Raw genomic sequence first — 16,069 nt, forward strand, 5'->3', positions numbered from 1 at the left:
TTCAGCACCTAGGACAGCACCAGAGCCCACGGTACCATTAGCTGAATTTCACTATTATTTTTTAATCTCCATTGTGAGATTTTGAAGAGAGAATTGTTGCCTTCCTGACTTTTTCATGGCATCCTGCAGACTCTCAGATGCGTCAGGCTATAAAGTCAATCAGTAGAAAAATTGTTTTATGTTAAATGCTTTCAAATGCTTTGCAGAGGGTCGATTATACCTTTTTAGCATTCTACCTGGAAGAGGTTTTCTCACTGTTTCTGATATATGTCATACAAATGGAGTTTATATTTTAAACAAATTGGTTTTGTTTATTTAAAGAAACACTCGTTATGTTCTTTTAGGTAGATTCCCCTTATGAGGAGAACTTCTAAGCCCTTAATACAAAAGTTCTTTTTCCCTGCTGCATAGTCTGTCTTTATGGGACTGAACAAAGACCTCCTGGTGAAGCAGAGCTTAGACAAAGGCAAGGCCGCCTCTCAATTGTGCAAATTTGCTTCTTTCTAAAAAACACATTTTTAAGCAAAACTCACTAAAAATTAATTATGAATAAAGAGTTAAGGGTAGAAGGGTAGAAGAACGAAACACTGCCTAAATTATAGTGCATGTTTAAAAATGCAGTTATATTATTGCTAAGTACATGCTAAGGTATAAATTGGTTAAATTAATGTAAAAGAGAAAAATGAGGTAGGCCATGGAAAATTTATTCACACTAGATCTTCATGTGTAGAATTCTGTTATCTTTCAAAAAAAACCCAAACCTGTTGCCATCAAGTCGATTCCGACTCATAGCAACCCTATAGGACAGAGTAGAACTGCCCCATAGCATTTCCAAGAAGTGCCTGATGGATTAGAACTGCCAACATTTGGGTTAGCAGCCATAGCTCTTAATCACTATGTCAATAGTTATCTGTTATCTCAGTCATTTCAAAATCTTACTAAATTAAGAATAATGGGTCAGAGGTATATCAATATACTTTCCTACATTTTCCAAATCTATTATAATAAGCATGTATTATTACAAAAAAACTTTAGGGTCTTATATTGTTGTTAGCTGCTTTGGAGTTAACCCCCGATTCATGGAGACCCCATGTGCAACAGAACAAGATGCTGCCCAGTCCTGCCCTAAAATATCAGGCATATATACAGAGTCAGAACCAAAATAATAAGGGCTTTAGTTTGTTTTACTTCATATCAAGATTCAAGTGAGTAAAATACATCCAGGTGAAAGTGTTCGTGGCAACTGACTACCACAAGGGGACACTTGTATTGAAGAGGAAGCTGGGTGGCGGCAAGTGGGTGTCTGGCTACAAGCAAACATGGTTCTTTTTACAAGACCTGACAATCAGAAGGTGGTCCACCTTAGAGCTTCACTGGCAGGTGATGACAAAGAGATGACCGGGGAGGGTTCCTCTCCCCCTGAGGAGGCTTAGCTTAAAAGCTCCTTACCATATAGCACCAACTTTTATAAAAGCAGCAAGAGCGGTAGCCACAAAAAAGCCCTTCCTTCAACTAAGGAGAGATTTAGCAACCAAAGCAATCAAGCAAAAATGGGCAGAACAGGGCAGAGCCTCCAGGGTGTGTATTCTCCAGCACCGTCAGGCTTGGCTGTCCTCTGCCTGCAAGCCTCTACACTACTGTGTACTACCGACCCAGGAGTCAAGAAAGGGACACATTTACATCAGTCCTCACAGCACCAGAGTATGCACAAGAGCAGGTCCAGACCTCGCTGGTGTCCTCAGAGAACAGCCTGGCATGGCCCCAGCCTCAGAATGCTTTCAAAGGGAAGGATATCTCAGAGCCCCTCGGTGGCTTGCCTGACGCATGGCAACATGGAGGGTGCCTCCTCAGCCTGAGGACAGGGGGTTCCTGGTGTCCCAGGCCACCTCCCCTCCAACAGCCTCCTCAGTGCGGGCTGGGACCCAGCATGCAGAGCCCTCTTACCCGCATGCTGTGGCGCTTGAAGACATTGTGCCGGTGAAGAGGTGGGGTGTGCAGCGAGTTTACAGGAGATGGATACTCCATAGGGCTGGTAAGCGTAGGTGAGCTGGCACACAGACCCTCGGGTACCTATTCAGGAGAAGCAGAGAAGCACAAGGCACAGGGACAAGGCAAGGGGGTGGACAATTAGCTGCTACAAACACACGGACAAAGAAATGACATGCAAGCACTGTGGGGGTCACAGAGCTGTTCTGGGGATGGACTTGCTCTCCAGGAGCATGGTGTGGGTGTTTCATCGGCCTTATAGGGTTCCTGTGAGTCAGAATCAACTTGACAGCAATAGGCTTGGTTTTTTTTTTTTTTTTTTTAAATCTGAGAGACATGGTGGAGAAATGTACACAGCTCTGGGCTATAGTCAGCACAGGCATTGTCCCCTTTCATGCATCTAACCTTCCTTCCCATGACGCTCTGCATATACCAGGGACTCTATGTGTGCTACTGATATCCTTAGAAAATGTTTCCTTCCTCAAGACTCTTTGGAAAAGAGTCAAATTTCCTAGTCATGTTACAAACTGACAGATATGATCAGCCTGTGTATGTGTATGTATACACACACACACACATATTTATCTGTAGTTACATATATGTGTGTGTGAGCATCTCTCTGTGTGTGTATATACATATATTTTAAATCGCTGTTATAAAAACTACAAAAGGTTATGTTTCTTTTTAAGGCCATTTCTTCTATTTTCTGAATCCAGGTTTTTTTTTTACGTGAAGAGGATTTATCTGCTAGGCCTTGGCTGGGCTTGTTTGGGCACTGGGGCACCTCCTTGAGGAGAAATACACGACCATGGGGTGACAGCTTTCTGCAAGGAGCACCAAACAAACAGTCATTGTTTCTATTGGTTGGGATGCTCCATTTCTGAGCAGCAGCTCTGAGCTGAGGAATGTAAGAGAAGAAAAGAGAGGAGCTTGGGCTCCCTATGATCTAGATGCAAGAGGGACACAGGACACAGATATTCTGTGACAGGGACATCCAGCCTTGGTATGATGGAGGGGGGAAGAAAGCTCAGATGGAACCCCTCTTCACTGGCCACCCAGATTCTGGGCCAGAGCCTCCGCATGGAACTCCAGAGAGCAACTCCAAGCTCTAGAGAAAATCAACTGTCCCCAGTTGCCTGGGATTCCTTCTCAGGGGCTCTGCTCAGGGCAGGGGCCCAGGGAGGCCTTGGACATGGAGAGTCAAGCTGCAGGCAGGCACATGAAGCAGCAGACACCGTGGACATTCTCTGAGGAGCTGATGGGTTAGGCTTAAGACAAGTCTTCTTAGACAAGGACAGCCTGGTATAATTTCATTTTTACTCTTGATCTTGGACACTCTGAGTTCAAATTCACCAGCAGGAAATTGCTGCTCTTCAAAGGCACAAGAATGGCATTTCAAGAATGACCTAGATGAAGAATGGACCAGAACTTTCCCATCCCTCCAGTTATATATGTACCTGGAATTGCAGTTTGGGAGCCAGAAGGTTGGTTTGTGGAGGGGGTCTGTACTTGGGCCGGCTGGGCTGCAGAGAAAAAACAGGTAAGTCTGTCCTCTGTGTGATGCTTTCCCTCCTCGAGTGAGAATAACTCATCAAGGGGAATATCAGGCTGGAGACAGGTCAAGGTTGTTCAGAATGAAGAAGAGATGAGGGACAAAGTTATTATTTAGATCACTGAAGTACCAATTCCATGCTGAGCAATGGGAATATACAAAAAAGCTAGCCTCTCTGCCTTCCTGGGATTAAGGGCCTCTGTATGTGTCTGTGTTACTACCTATACATTGAGCACCTGCCAAATAAGCAATCAAGAGCTATAGGCATTCAGAAGTAAGAGGTCACTGAGGGCTCAGGCACTCATGGAAACTTCAAGGAGGAGATAAAAATTGAGTTGGGCCCTGAGGGAAGGGTCAAAGCATGCTGAGCCATGGGGACAATGAGAAAAGGTCTTGGAGTAGACTAAGCATGGCCCTCAAAACCTAACCTCCTAATGGTGTTACAGCAAGGCACTGGCACCTGAGCCCAGAGGTGCCATGGAGGGCATGGAAACGGAGACTGGACGTAAGGGGTCCAAGGATACTCTTTGTTCACGTATCCTCAGGGGAAAATAATGTGTCCAGAAAAAAAGTTTCAAGAAGAAAATGCTCCAGCCTCTCAAGGGAAACTTTTCCAGGACAATTCCCTGCCTCAGCTTTCTACAAGGTGTCTGCTGTCAGATTCCATCCAAACTGCCAGGGCAATGATGTGGCAGGGGCTGAGTTCCGTGCTGATGTTGGGGAAACATCTTGCTGATGCAATGAGAGGCAAGAGAATGGGCCAGAGAGGGGCCCGGCTCTGCTGTGACCCACAGGAATGAGGAGCCTAGAGCTTGGCTTACCTTGGGTGGGGGGTCCTGGAAGGCTGTGGGCTCCAAGATTTTGGGGGCTCGGTAGCGAGCATTTCTCTCCTGCTCTATAGCAATGTCCTTCTCCATCTGGTAAATGTCACTGCCAAGAAGTCAAATCAGTTAAGGAGAGAGAAACAAGGTCAAAGTCAGCTGTCCATCAGGGGAACATCTTTGCACCCCAATGAAGCCCAGAGAGGCCTGGATGATGGTTGCTGAAGTTCATTTCCATCTCCTCGGCAGAGTTGCCTGGGGAGACCTCTCTGTGACAGGCTGAGATATGGGATGATCACAGGAATAGATCCAGGGTGGGAAAATATCCTTGAGATCCAGTGGCAGCCCAAAGGGCCAGGGGAAGTCTGTTTCCAGCCCTATCTGCCCATGCCTCTTGCCGTCTTGTATCTGCTGTTGCCACCATTCCTGGACTAGATTTCTGATGTCCCCAGCCTACTGCATGTCCAAGGCCTATGTTCTACATCTCTTAGTTTTCATAACTGTCATACATATTACTTCCTTAAGAGTTTAAGATGTCCAAAGCTCTTTCCATCAACACCTCCCTGCTGCGTATTACTGGGGAAGGGCTGTGAATTTTCTCCCTAGTGCATGCTAACCGGAGGTTTCTTGCCTTAATCATCCAACCCAGTGGTTCTCAACTTGGGAATCCAGACCCCAGGGACTCTGGAATTATTGAGGGGGTCCATGAATGCATATGTTTATATGTGTACCAAGTATTGTGTTTAGCCAAAATATTGTGTACTGCTGATATTTAACATTTGGTATTGATGTTTCAAATGTGTATGTATTAAACTATATCTAATTGAAAAAGAAAATTCACTGTAAAGTTTACTACATTTCTTCAGTCCATGGGTACTAAAGTATAATGATTGTTACATGGAGGGAATCTCAAAATTTGGCATTGAAAGGGCCCTTCCTACTCTGAAAAGATAGGGAAACACTGATCTCATCCCGTCTTAACTCTAAAGGCAGGAATGTCAGGCCGTGGCATTCCACTGATAGAGGTCTCCTGGGGAAATCTGGAGCTTTGAGCATCCTCAAATCACACTAGAAAAGCTTCCTCCTAACCACCTGTGGTAGGGGGTGACAAAGTATCTCTGATTGGGCACACTTCACAGCCCAGAGGTGGACACCCTGCTGCCCCTCTTGAAAGTTTCCAAGGCCCCAGATGAAATAAGACACCCCACCCTCATTACCCCTGAGATTTCACACTCTCAAAATGCCTTTCAGATACTCTTCTTCTGGGACCCTTTGGGTTCTTGAATCTCCCTAATGAGAGCAAACAAATGAGCCTAGAATTGACTGGGCATGCCAATGAAGGCACAGAGAGGCGTTTAAGTTGGGGATTTTGCAGATTGTGTTGGAGGCCCTGCCCCTCCAAACTAATGTAGTGTCAAGTGTCATCCTCACTGCCCCCAGCCCAGGAACTCTCAGCACCTTCCCCTTGGGTCCCTGTGCCTCCCAAAGGCAATTTCCAGGGGCCATTTTCTTGACCTCAAAAAAAAAAAAAAATGTTGACGAGAAATGCTAGTGTTTGAATTTAATTACCTGATGAATGTCCTAAAGTCAGAGTCAGCAAACTAGGCCTAGGGCCCAAATGTGGCCTCTGCCTGTTTTTGTATGGCCTTGAAGCTAAAAATGTTTTTTTTTTTTTAAACAATTTTAAATGGTTTGAGGGAAAAAAAAATTTTTTTGTGATATGTGAAAATTATATTAAATTTAAGTTTCAGTGCCCATAAATAAAACTTTTATTGGAAGACAGCCATGCTCATTCATTTACATATTGTCTGGCTAGTTATGTGCTACAACAGCAGAGTCGAGTAATTGCAACAGATATTGTACGGCCTGTAAAGCCCAAAATATCTATAATTTGGTTCCTTACAGGAAAATTTGGATTTGCTGAGTTTCACCCTAAAAGAAGCCAAAGGAAGCTAGACCCAAGGGAGAGCTGACAGCAGGCACACACCAAGAAAACTAGAGGACCCTGAACTCTGAAATTATCTCTGATCACACCTTCACCATTGATTTCATGGTACTCAGGGGATACCTTGGGCACCTGAAAATGATCATACGCTCAGCTCCCACCCTCCATTCAGAAAGGAGAGGTGACACCTGGGACACTGTCTTGATAACAAGTTAAGAATTTCTCCCTGGATAGTCAGCAACAGAAGAAGGAAGTGGAATGTGTGGCTAACTGCCTCCACAAAAAAGTGCCTCCTTTGCCATGAGACCAGAAGAACTAGATGGTGCCCAGCTGCCATTACTGAATGTTTTGATCAAAGATTCTATAGCGGAATCTTGATCAAAAGGGGTAAAATGAGGAACAGAGTTTCAAATTCTCATAGAATCCAGACTTTCTGGCTCCATGGAGGTTGAATGAACCCCTGAAACTACTGCCCTGAGATAATCTTTAAACCTTAAACTGAAAATATCCCCTGAAGTCTTCTTAAAACCAAACAATAAAAAAAAAACAAAAACCAAACAATAGTTTAGCTTAATTAATAAAGAATGCCTGTCTTAAGCATTGTGCTTTTTTAAAGAACTATCTACATGAGATTGAATTGACAACAGTAACTCAAAAGGTTAGATAGGACTCTTAGGGGGCAGTGATTTATGTTAATGGTGGAAGAACAATTCGGAAAAGGAGGGTGACAATGGTTGCACAACTTGAAGAATGTAATCAATGTCACTGAACTGTATATGCAGAAATTGTTGAATTGGTGTATGTTCTGTTATGTGTATTTTCAATAACAACATAAAAAAAAAAATTACTCCCTTGCCTGCTAATTTGAAGGAAAGGCAAGAGAGTGCTTCTGAGAAAGCAGGTTGCATGCCCCAGTGCCAGCATCTGGAAGGTGTACTTCCAACTTATACAAAGAGCAGAGTAACTTCAATGAAAGTCTGGTTCAGTCTTTTGAGTAAAACCTAAAAAATATTTCCTGAGCACATCGTATGTGCAAGGCACTGTGTTCAGCATTGAGACGCGCCACCATGAGCAAGGCTTAACCAGGCTCACCTTTTCTCTGAGTTCGTATCTGACAGTAAACTTGGTTTTGACCTTTTGTTTCTGACAGCTACTGGTACCTCTGTGATATGTATCCAGCACTGTGCTTCTGTTGCAAGGTTTGGCTAATTCCACTTGGATGCATGACTCAATGTTGGTCAGAAGGAAGGCCTGGGTTCAAATTGCAGCCCCATCCCTCCCTGCCTTGGGCAAGTCATAAATTTTTAACCTTATTCAAGAACACCTGCTGTATAGAGCTCTGGTGGGCCCCTGAGCATTTCTTATTTGGGGAAGTCTTTGGTAAGCCTCTAAAAGCTGTCTGATGAGCCTTGTTCCCACCTCAAAGGCCCTCTGCTGAAGCCCCTCCCTCCATACGCACCTGAGGCTACACACAAGCTCAGTGAAGCGAGGCCGGTCACTGGGGTCATAGTCCCAGCAGCGGGTCATGAGTGTGTAAAGGACAGGTGGGCAGAGGTCAGGTTTGGGCAGCCGGTCCCCTTTCTCCAGCACTTCAATGACATCCTTGTTTTCCAGCCAGAAGAAAGGCTGCTTCCCGAAGCTCAGGATCTCCCACATGCACACAGCTGAGGAGAAGGAGGAGAGGGCTCAGGGCCTGTGCTGGGGAGGACTGGTTCCCACAGAGACAAGGCCATCTTCCCCAGACTCTGATGTGACAATCAGCACTCCAACCCTGCCAGGAGGGACCACTTGCCTTCTTGCCTCCCACTCTAGCACCTCTGAGGTCTTACCCGCCATATGGTCCACCCGAGGACCAACACTTACATCTCTAAGTGAACTAAGGCCTCCCTCTCCAGAACCCTGTTATGGATTGATTGTGTTCCCCCAAAACATGTGTTGGAATCCTAACCGCTACATCTGTGGATGTAATCTCTTTTGGAAATAGGGTCTTTTTGTCTGGTTAATACAGCCATATTAGTGTGAGGTGTGTCCAAAACCTAATCACTCCTGAGTTATAAAAAGAGCAGATTTGACACAAAAGCACGAACATGGGGAGGGGGTAGACACTATCTGACTACGAGGCAAAGGAATCTAAAAGCCCAGGAACTCTAAGGATTGCTGGCCACTAGACCTGAAAGGAAAACCTGGTGGCGTAGTGGTTAAGAGCTCAGCTGCTAACCAAAAGGCCAGCAGTTCGAATCCACCAGGTGCTCCTTGGAAACTCTATGGGACAGTTCTAATCTCTCCTATAGGGTCGCATTAGTCAGAATCAACTTGATGGCAACAGGTTCAGTTTTTGGTTTAGAACCTGAAATCCCCCTCCCCCTAGAGCCACACTCTGAACTTAGACTTCTAGCCTCCAGGCTGTGAGAAAATAAATTTCTATTCTTTAAAGCCACCCACTTGTAGTGTTTCTGTGACAGCAGCACTAGGAAATTAAGACAACCCCATATCCAAGGAGCTATAAGGGTTCTGCAGCATCCAGAAGTGGCAGTCAAAGGCACATCTTTGGGACTACTGGTGCCTTCTCTAGGACAGCTGGAGGGTGGTGAAGCCTCTATGAGAAAACTGGGATTCAAAACCTCGCTCCGTCACTTGTTGCCTATGTTGTTATGGGCAAGCCCCTAACGCAGCTGAGCCTTAGTTTCCATGACTGTAAAATGGGAATAATAATGATAATTTTTTTCAGGTCTGCTTTTGCGAGGTCTAAATGATCATCCACATGGCTGCATGTTCTGTAGAGGGCTGACCATTGATTACCTGTTTTGTTGTCACCACTTCCTGAACCCCCTTCTCAAAGCAAACCTCAAAGATTTGTCTTTGTGTGTCCCCTCCAGATTGTCCCAGATTAGTCCTTGGTGCTGGCTAATGGAGTACACACTCATCACAAGAACTATTTCCAGGATTAACCAATGCTGCCCAAGGTCAACCCTTAGCTCATATCACACTCAACCCACCACTGGTCTCCCCACTCTGGAACTTCTCAGAGGCCACAGCAAAAGAGAACTCTTGCAACACAATGGGAGAGAGGGCATCAAACCCCTGCCCCCATACCCTGTCAGGGACCCACTTAGCCTGGCCATGGAGGTGAGAAGGGCCCTCCAGAAACTCCACTCACCAAACATCCAGACGTCACTGGCTGTCGTGAAGCGGCGGAAGTTAATGGACTCAGGAGACATCCACTTGATGGGAAGACGAGTCACAGAAGCTTTGGGTGGCAAAGAGGTTGACAGGAGATATTTAGAGATGCAAAGACCCAGAAGGTATCCAGAGATACAGTCTATTCTCTGCAGTCCTTGGCTTGACCAATCAGAGCCTCCCCTCACCTTTATAATACTCCTCATCCTCAATGTACCGGGAAAGGCCAAAGTCTCCCAGCTTTACACACTCAGGCGAGGCCACCAGGATATTTCGGACAGCGATGTCCCTGGAAGAAGGATGAGAAGACAGGGTGAGGTACATCCATGGGAATAGGGATGCTTCACAGAGAGAGACACAGACAGATGGTCAGAGAGACAAAGGAGAAGAACATTGGCCTGCGACTAGGATTTCAGAGCAGAATCGGGCAGCTTCTGTTGGTGAGCGCTTTCCTCCCCACTGCTGCCAGGACTATCCTGCTAAAGCATAGCTCAAGTCCACCCTGTGGCTGTGGAGCTGGTCCTTCCTCCACTCGCTTTGTTTCCTGTTGCCTGAAATGCAGGTTGTGTGCTCTCAGAGCACTGGAGTAAGTAGATGGATTCCTTTCAATTCAACAGCATTGAGCCTAGGCTGCCTCCTCCATACTTCCTGACATAGCATTCCAGGCACTTGGCCATCTCTTCCATCTCACCAGTTGACCTTTGTCTACCATGGTCCCTTCTCACATGTCCCTGACTCAAAGCCCGTTTGCTGCTCCCAGAACATGACTTGTCCACTTCCTCTGTGCTGTTGTTTATATGGTTCCCTCTGCAAGGATGCTGTCACCCTGCTGATTCGTTAAGGATGAACCTCTACAATTGCTACAAGTTTCCTGGCCGCAACCATTCTTTCCCTATTCTGCCTTTCCATTGTTGTTTTTAGTTTTTATTATTGCTATGAACAGCAGCAGCAAAAGCAGCAACACAGCTAACTATGATTATTAAGAAACCAGTTGCCTTTGAGTTGGTTCTGACGCATAGTGACCCCACGTGTGATTAGGCACAATTAAAAAAAAACAACCAGTTGCTGTAAGATCTATTCTGACAGCATTTTATTTTTTTGGTTTTTTTTTTTTGTTTGTGCTTTAAGTAAAAGTTTACAATTCAAGTCAGTTTCTCATATAAAAACTTATACACACACTGTTATATGACCCTAGTTGCTCTCCCTATAATATGACAGCACACTCCCTTTTCCACCCTGTATTTCTTGTGTCCATCCAACCAGCTCCTGTCCCCTCTGCCCTCTCATCTCACCTCCAGACAGGAGCTGCCCACATAGTCTCATGTGTCTACCTGAGCTGAGAAGCACACTCCTCACCAGTATCATTTTATGTCTTATAGTCCAGCCTAATCTTTGTCGGAAGAGTTGGCTTCGGGAATGGTTTTAGTTTTGGGCTAAGAGAGTCTGGAGGCCATGACCTAGTCTCAGTCAGACCGTTAAGTCTAGTCTTTTCACTAGAATTTGAGGTCTGTACCCCATTTTTCTCCTGCTCCCTCAGGGATTCTCTGTTGTGTTCCCTGTCAGAGCAGTCATTCGTAGTAGCCAGGTACCATCTAGTTCTTCTGGTCTCAGGCTGATGGAGTCTCTGGCTTATGTGGCCCTTTCTCTGACAGCATTTTTAATGGCTGGTTTTTCAGAAGGAGATCACCAGGCCTTTCTTCCAAGGTACCTCTGGGTGGACTTGAACTTCCAACCTTTTGGTTAGTAGCCAAGAATGTTAACCGTTTGTTGCACCCAAGGACTTCAAATAGGCACAATGGCCAGGATCGTATAAGTGCTTTCCATACCCTAAGTCATGACCTAGACCTTCAGAACCTCCTGGTATAGATAAGGAGACTGGGTCCCAAAAAGCTAAAGTAGCTTTGCCCAGTAGGCTCCTGGTGAACAAGGATTCAGCCCAGGTAGCCTGTGCTCTTAGTCCACCCAGAGGTAGCGTTCACTGACATGTTTCACCTGCGTTCCTCAACACTTCTCATAGGCAGGCTCCGTTCCTTAAAATTTATTTTTACTATTGAAAAGGTGGCTTAGAAACATGACAACTCTAAATAAACAAGCACAAAAAGGAAAAAAAAATGTATTATGTCATCATTTTTACCGTGTAACTACTTACGTTTTGCATTTTACACTCAAACAAGAATGTAGCCCCACAAGGAAAAGAAGTTTTGTCTGTTTTGGTCATGACTTTATCCAAGGCCTAGAACAGTGCCTGGCATAGAGTAGAAGTTCAGTAATATTTGTTGGACGCATGAATGAATTTTTATATCCTCCAACAATGTTTAGCATGGTACCACACACAAGGTCAGAGAACTGATGTCAATGCTGCTGGACTGAAAGGAATCTGCCCACTCACCCCAGTACTCTTAAAGCACCAACCTGACTCCAGGAGATCATCGCCCCAGGCAAGAACCTCCTTTCAGGGAACTGGGAACAAAGCAAGGTGGGGAAGGGACCAGCTATAAGCCACAAGATGAATTAGCCCAGGGCACACTGGGGAAATAGGGCAGTGTCATCTGCTCAGCCTGGGAAGTGCCTAGGCCCTAGGATCTTCCTCATGCTGCTCTTGCCCAGTCCCTTCTTCCTGGGCCCTGTGACTCCCAAGGTGTTCCTGTGGTAACCAGTGAAATGGATGAGCCAGGAGGGGGGCAAGCTCTAAGCCAGCTGAGAAACTAGTTCCTGGAACTCAAAGGGAAGGGGACTAGAATTTATTAGGGGACAATCAGACACCTAGGGCTTTGGATTTACTCTTAACAGTAGTCCTGCAAGGTACATACTGTTATTTTAACTTTTCAGGTGAGGCAGCAGGTTCATAGCAGTTGCTCCAAGTGGCTCTAAGTTGCCAAGATAGGCAGGGTCAAAGCCAGGATTCAATACTGGTCTCCACATTCAATACAGGTCTCAATGAATCCACAGCCCTGCTTCATCCCAAACTTCTCAAGGATCAGATAAAGGGGCCTGGGCTTCCTGGCTGCCTGCCCTGCCCCACCCGTACCTGTGGACACAGTTGATGCTTTCCAGGTAGGCCATGGCCTTGCATATCTGCAGCGAGTACAGGACAAGGGTGAGCACCTTCAGGGAGTTCTTGTTTCTCTCCAGGTAGTGGCCCAGCTGTGGGACGGAGGGGAGGTTCCATCAAGGCCTCTGACACAGCTTCTCCATGGAGCAGAAGCCAGACTGCAGGCAGCCACTGGCCCTTCCAGGCAGGGTCAAACCCAAAACCAGCAAGATATTCCTGAAATTTCCTCTACAAATGCTCTCTTGTTTGTTCCAGCTGAACACAGAGGTAGAAAATGAGGCATTGGGGCTCCTCGCTCTAAATTCCTCACATCCCAGAGGCCCTACTCAACTGGAGGCCCAGTTTTCACCTTAGGGTTTGTCTTTCCCTCCTCTAGCTCACCTCTCCATAGGGATACAATTCCATGATGATCCAGATGGGCTCCTCCTCAATGATGCCGATCAGCTTCACGATGTGTGGGTGGTCGAGATTCTTCATGATCACTGGAATTGGGAGAAGAGGGATAGGCTGGGTCCATTCAAAGGTCCAATAGGAGGAACCTTGCTTTGCAGCCCCAACTGGGAGAAGAGGAAGTAAAAGTCTCCTCCTGACCTGAGGCCCAGAAGTGATCATTGCCCCTCCCCTTCCCAGATTTGAGGTCACCCTTCTATCTTGGAGGGTTTGCAGGCTCTGGGGGCCTATCCAGCTCATTGGGCTATGTCCTTCCTCGAAAAGGCCTACCTGCCTCACTCATGAACTTCTCCTTGTTGTCCAGAGTGCAATCTTTCTTGCAGGTCTTTATAGCGACATTGATTTGCTCCCCCTTCTGCAACAAAAGTGTGTTCAAGGTCCCTTGGTCCACTTTATTGTGCAAATGAAAGTGCCCCTTCCTGGCATCACTGTGTTCTTTCCATAAGGATTTGTTGCCAGTCAAAGGAAGATGGAGGTGACCTTGGGAGCCCTCTGCTTCTCTTCACATCATAGCATGTTTTCCCTCCCTTTCTTCTTTTTCTCTCTTCTTCTCCCTTTTTCATTTTCTCTTCTCTACTCCCCCACTGCTTTCCTTCTAAATCAGGGTATGTTAGAACTGGAAAGGACTTTAGAGGTTAAATAAGTCAAGCCCCTCATTGTATGGATGAGGACCCTGAGCCTCAGAGGCGTTATGTGTCCTGCCCATAGCTAACGGGTGTGTGCTCCAGTCCAGACCACCAGATACATTGTTCAGGGCTCTTTCTCTCTTTTTATTCTTGTTTTTAAAAATTTTGCTGCCTTTTTCCTTCCCCCGCCCCCCACCCCCAGGACTGCTAGAAGCACAATTACAAAGGCAAACCTTGTATGGCCCCACTGGTGTGCTCAACACTAACTCCTGCCTCAGATTCTGCTCTTTGTTTTCTCAGAACAGTATTTCTATTTCTTCTCCCCTTGCATTCTTTCATAAAGACATCTTTCTCCTGGTTCTTCTCCTATTTTGCTATTTTTCTCGGTATTGCTATCCTTCTTGGAAATTACTCTTATTTCCACCATCTCCCTGGATATTTCATTAGTACTTTCAAGTGCCAAATAGATTCACCCTTTCACAGCTGCTGCCTGCAACTCTTATAATCTTCAAGCTCCTGCCTCACCCTATACCCAAACTGAAGAGGAGTGTCAGGGAAGAGTCTAGAACTCACATGGTTCTGGTAGACACCTTCGTATACCTCCCCAAAAAAGCCTTCGCCAAGAATGCGACCCAGAATCACATTTTCCCGGGTGACGCCATACTGTGGACCTGTGCGAATGGAGAAAACAGGAAGTCCCAGAGAGCCCAGAGGCCAGCCAGCATCTCAGGAAATCTGAGAGTTTGTAGCAGGGCTTCCAACCAATACATTCCAGTTTGAACCCCTGCTGAGAATTTGCATTTCCACCCCAGATATACTGAACCAGAATCTACATTTTAACAAGATCCCCAGGTGATTCTTATGTATAACTTCCTCGGAACTTGTTAGACATGCAAATTCTCAGCAAGGGTTCAAACCAAAGGAACAAGTTCAAAGCCCAGGTTTGCAGGCCCTAACCCCATGCCTCCTGCCCAGGCTTTACCAGGCCCCCAACACAGCACCTCCACCAGGGTGCAAGGGCTGGGCTGAGAAAAGGGATCCAGAATATCCATTTCTTCAGACTCAGAGACCAGCTATCACCTCCTCTCAGAAAGTTGGGTTGCGTGTTCATGCTTTTAGAACTCCCACACAGCACCACAGGTATACAAAGTGTCAATCAATACAGAGAAAGGGTAATTATCATATCTTTCCAATAAAAGTGCCTCAGATTTGCCCCTTTCCAGGCCACATGGAGGGAAGGACAAAGGAAGGGAAGAAAGTTCCCTCTGTGGTGTCATCTGCCTCAATGTAGTGTCACTTCACAGGATTGGGGTCAACATGGTAGAGTCAAGGACCTACCTCCAGGCCTTCTCAAGGTCTCATCAGGGATCTCTGCATAGATGTCTGACTCTGGAATGACAGGAAGAGGCCCCATCCCATGAAAAAGAAGCCCTCAGCAGGCATCACCCAAGACTGAAGTGTGTGGCTCCCACCTTAAAGCAGTGGAACCAAGGCTGACACCACTGGAAGAGGGGAAAAGCCAGGCTCATCCCATTGTTTCCATCCCAGGTTTGAAAGCAGTCACGTGGTCTAGAAGTTAAGTACAGAATCTGCAGCCAGGGAACCTAGATTTGAGTCCCTGCTCTGTGACTTTGCATTTGTGTTATTTTAGAACAAGTTGGTTAACCTCTCCTAACCCCAGTTTCCCTTTCTGTGAAATGAATGTTTCTGGAGGGTGTTGTAAAGACTGAACAAAATAGCTATAAAGTGTTCAGTGCAGCATCTGCCACATAATTACTGTTCAGTAAGAAACAAAAACAAACCTATTACCATGGCGTCGATTCTGACTCATGGTGACCCCATGTGTTACAGAGTAGAACTGCTCCATACTGTTTTCTTGGCTTTAATCTTTATGGAAGCAGATTGCCAGGCTTTTCTTTTGCAACACCTTTGGGTGAATTTAAACCACCAAGCTTTAGGTTAGTAGTCAAGTGGAAACCGTTTGCACCACCCAGGAACCTTGTCTGCTCGGTACACATTAGCTATTATTTGAATGGCATTTTAAAGCCCTCGTCGAGAAGTTATGGGAGAAGGTTGTTTTTCTGTAACTTTGAGGGAATCCTTGGAGATATCATGAGAGCAGGCAGAAGCAAGAAGAGCAGAAGAGCGGCTCTAGGCACCAGCCAAGGTTTGGCTTACCTATGCTGCAGCTTTCTGAGAAGTGAGATCGTCGATCCTCCAGGTTTCTGTAGGGCAAGATCAGAGGACAGAAGCCAAGTGGGCTCAGAGCCTGGCAACTGCTCCCCCTACTCTTCCTGCCTACAGGGCTGGCATGGCAACCCCACTGGAAGCATGGCTCCAGGCTGCCAGAAGGCAGGGCACGGGGGACGAGCAATCCCCTACTAAGATGACACCAAGTGGCATTAGGACAAAGGAATATCCTGCAAGTATTTACTGGAAGGGAAAAACTGCCACTTGTGA

The 16,069-nt window shown here is 46.1% G+C and overlaps 1 protein-coding gene across 4 annotated transcripts in view; it reads right to left on the minus strand.

The window, feature by feature from the left end:
- PTK2B (protein tyrosine kinase 2 beta) overlaps nt 1-16,069 on the minus strand; it is a 165,389-nt gene that overhangs the window by 20,841 nt on the left and 128,479 nt on the right. For 3 of the 4 annotated variants that reach the window (XM_049867057.1, XM_049867059.1, XM_049867058.1), the window contains exons 13-24: nt 15,788-15,834; nt 14,948-14,998; nt 14,183-14,280; nt 13,254-13,338; nt 12,915-13,015; nt 12,510-12,625; nt 9,670-9,770; nt 9,462-9,551; nt 7,764-7,968; nt 4,360-4,468; nt 3,444-3,509; nt 1,945-2,070 (exon numbers count right to left, since the gene is read on the minus strand). In XM_049867057.1, coding sequence (XP_049723014.1) covers nt 1,945-2,070; nt 3,444-3,509; nt 4,360-4,468; nt 7,764-7,968; nt 9,462-9,551; nt 9,670-9,770; nt 12,510-12,625; nt 12,915-13,015; nt 13,254-13,338; nt 14,183-14,280; nt 14,948-14,998; nt 15,788-15,834 — 1,195 coding nt within the window. The remainder of the gene's footprint in view (nt 1-1,944; nt 2,071-3,443; nt 3,510-4,359; nt 4,469-7,763; nt 7,969-9,461; nt 9,552-9,669; nt 9,771-12,509; nt 12,626-12,914; nt 13,016-13,253; nt 13,339-14,182; nt 14,281-14,947; nt 14,999-15,787; nt 15,835-16,069) is intronic. The other variant, XM_049867060.1, reaches the window with a different exon arrangement.

This window comes from Elephas maximus, chromosome 22 (genome assembly GCF_024166365.1).
Source record: "Elephas maximus indicus isolate mEleMax1 chromosome 22, mEleMax1 primary haplotype, whole genome shotgun sequence".
Lineage (NCBI taxonomy): Eukaryota > Metazoa > Chordata > Mammalia > Proboscidea > Elephantidae > Elephas > Elephas maximus.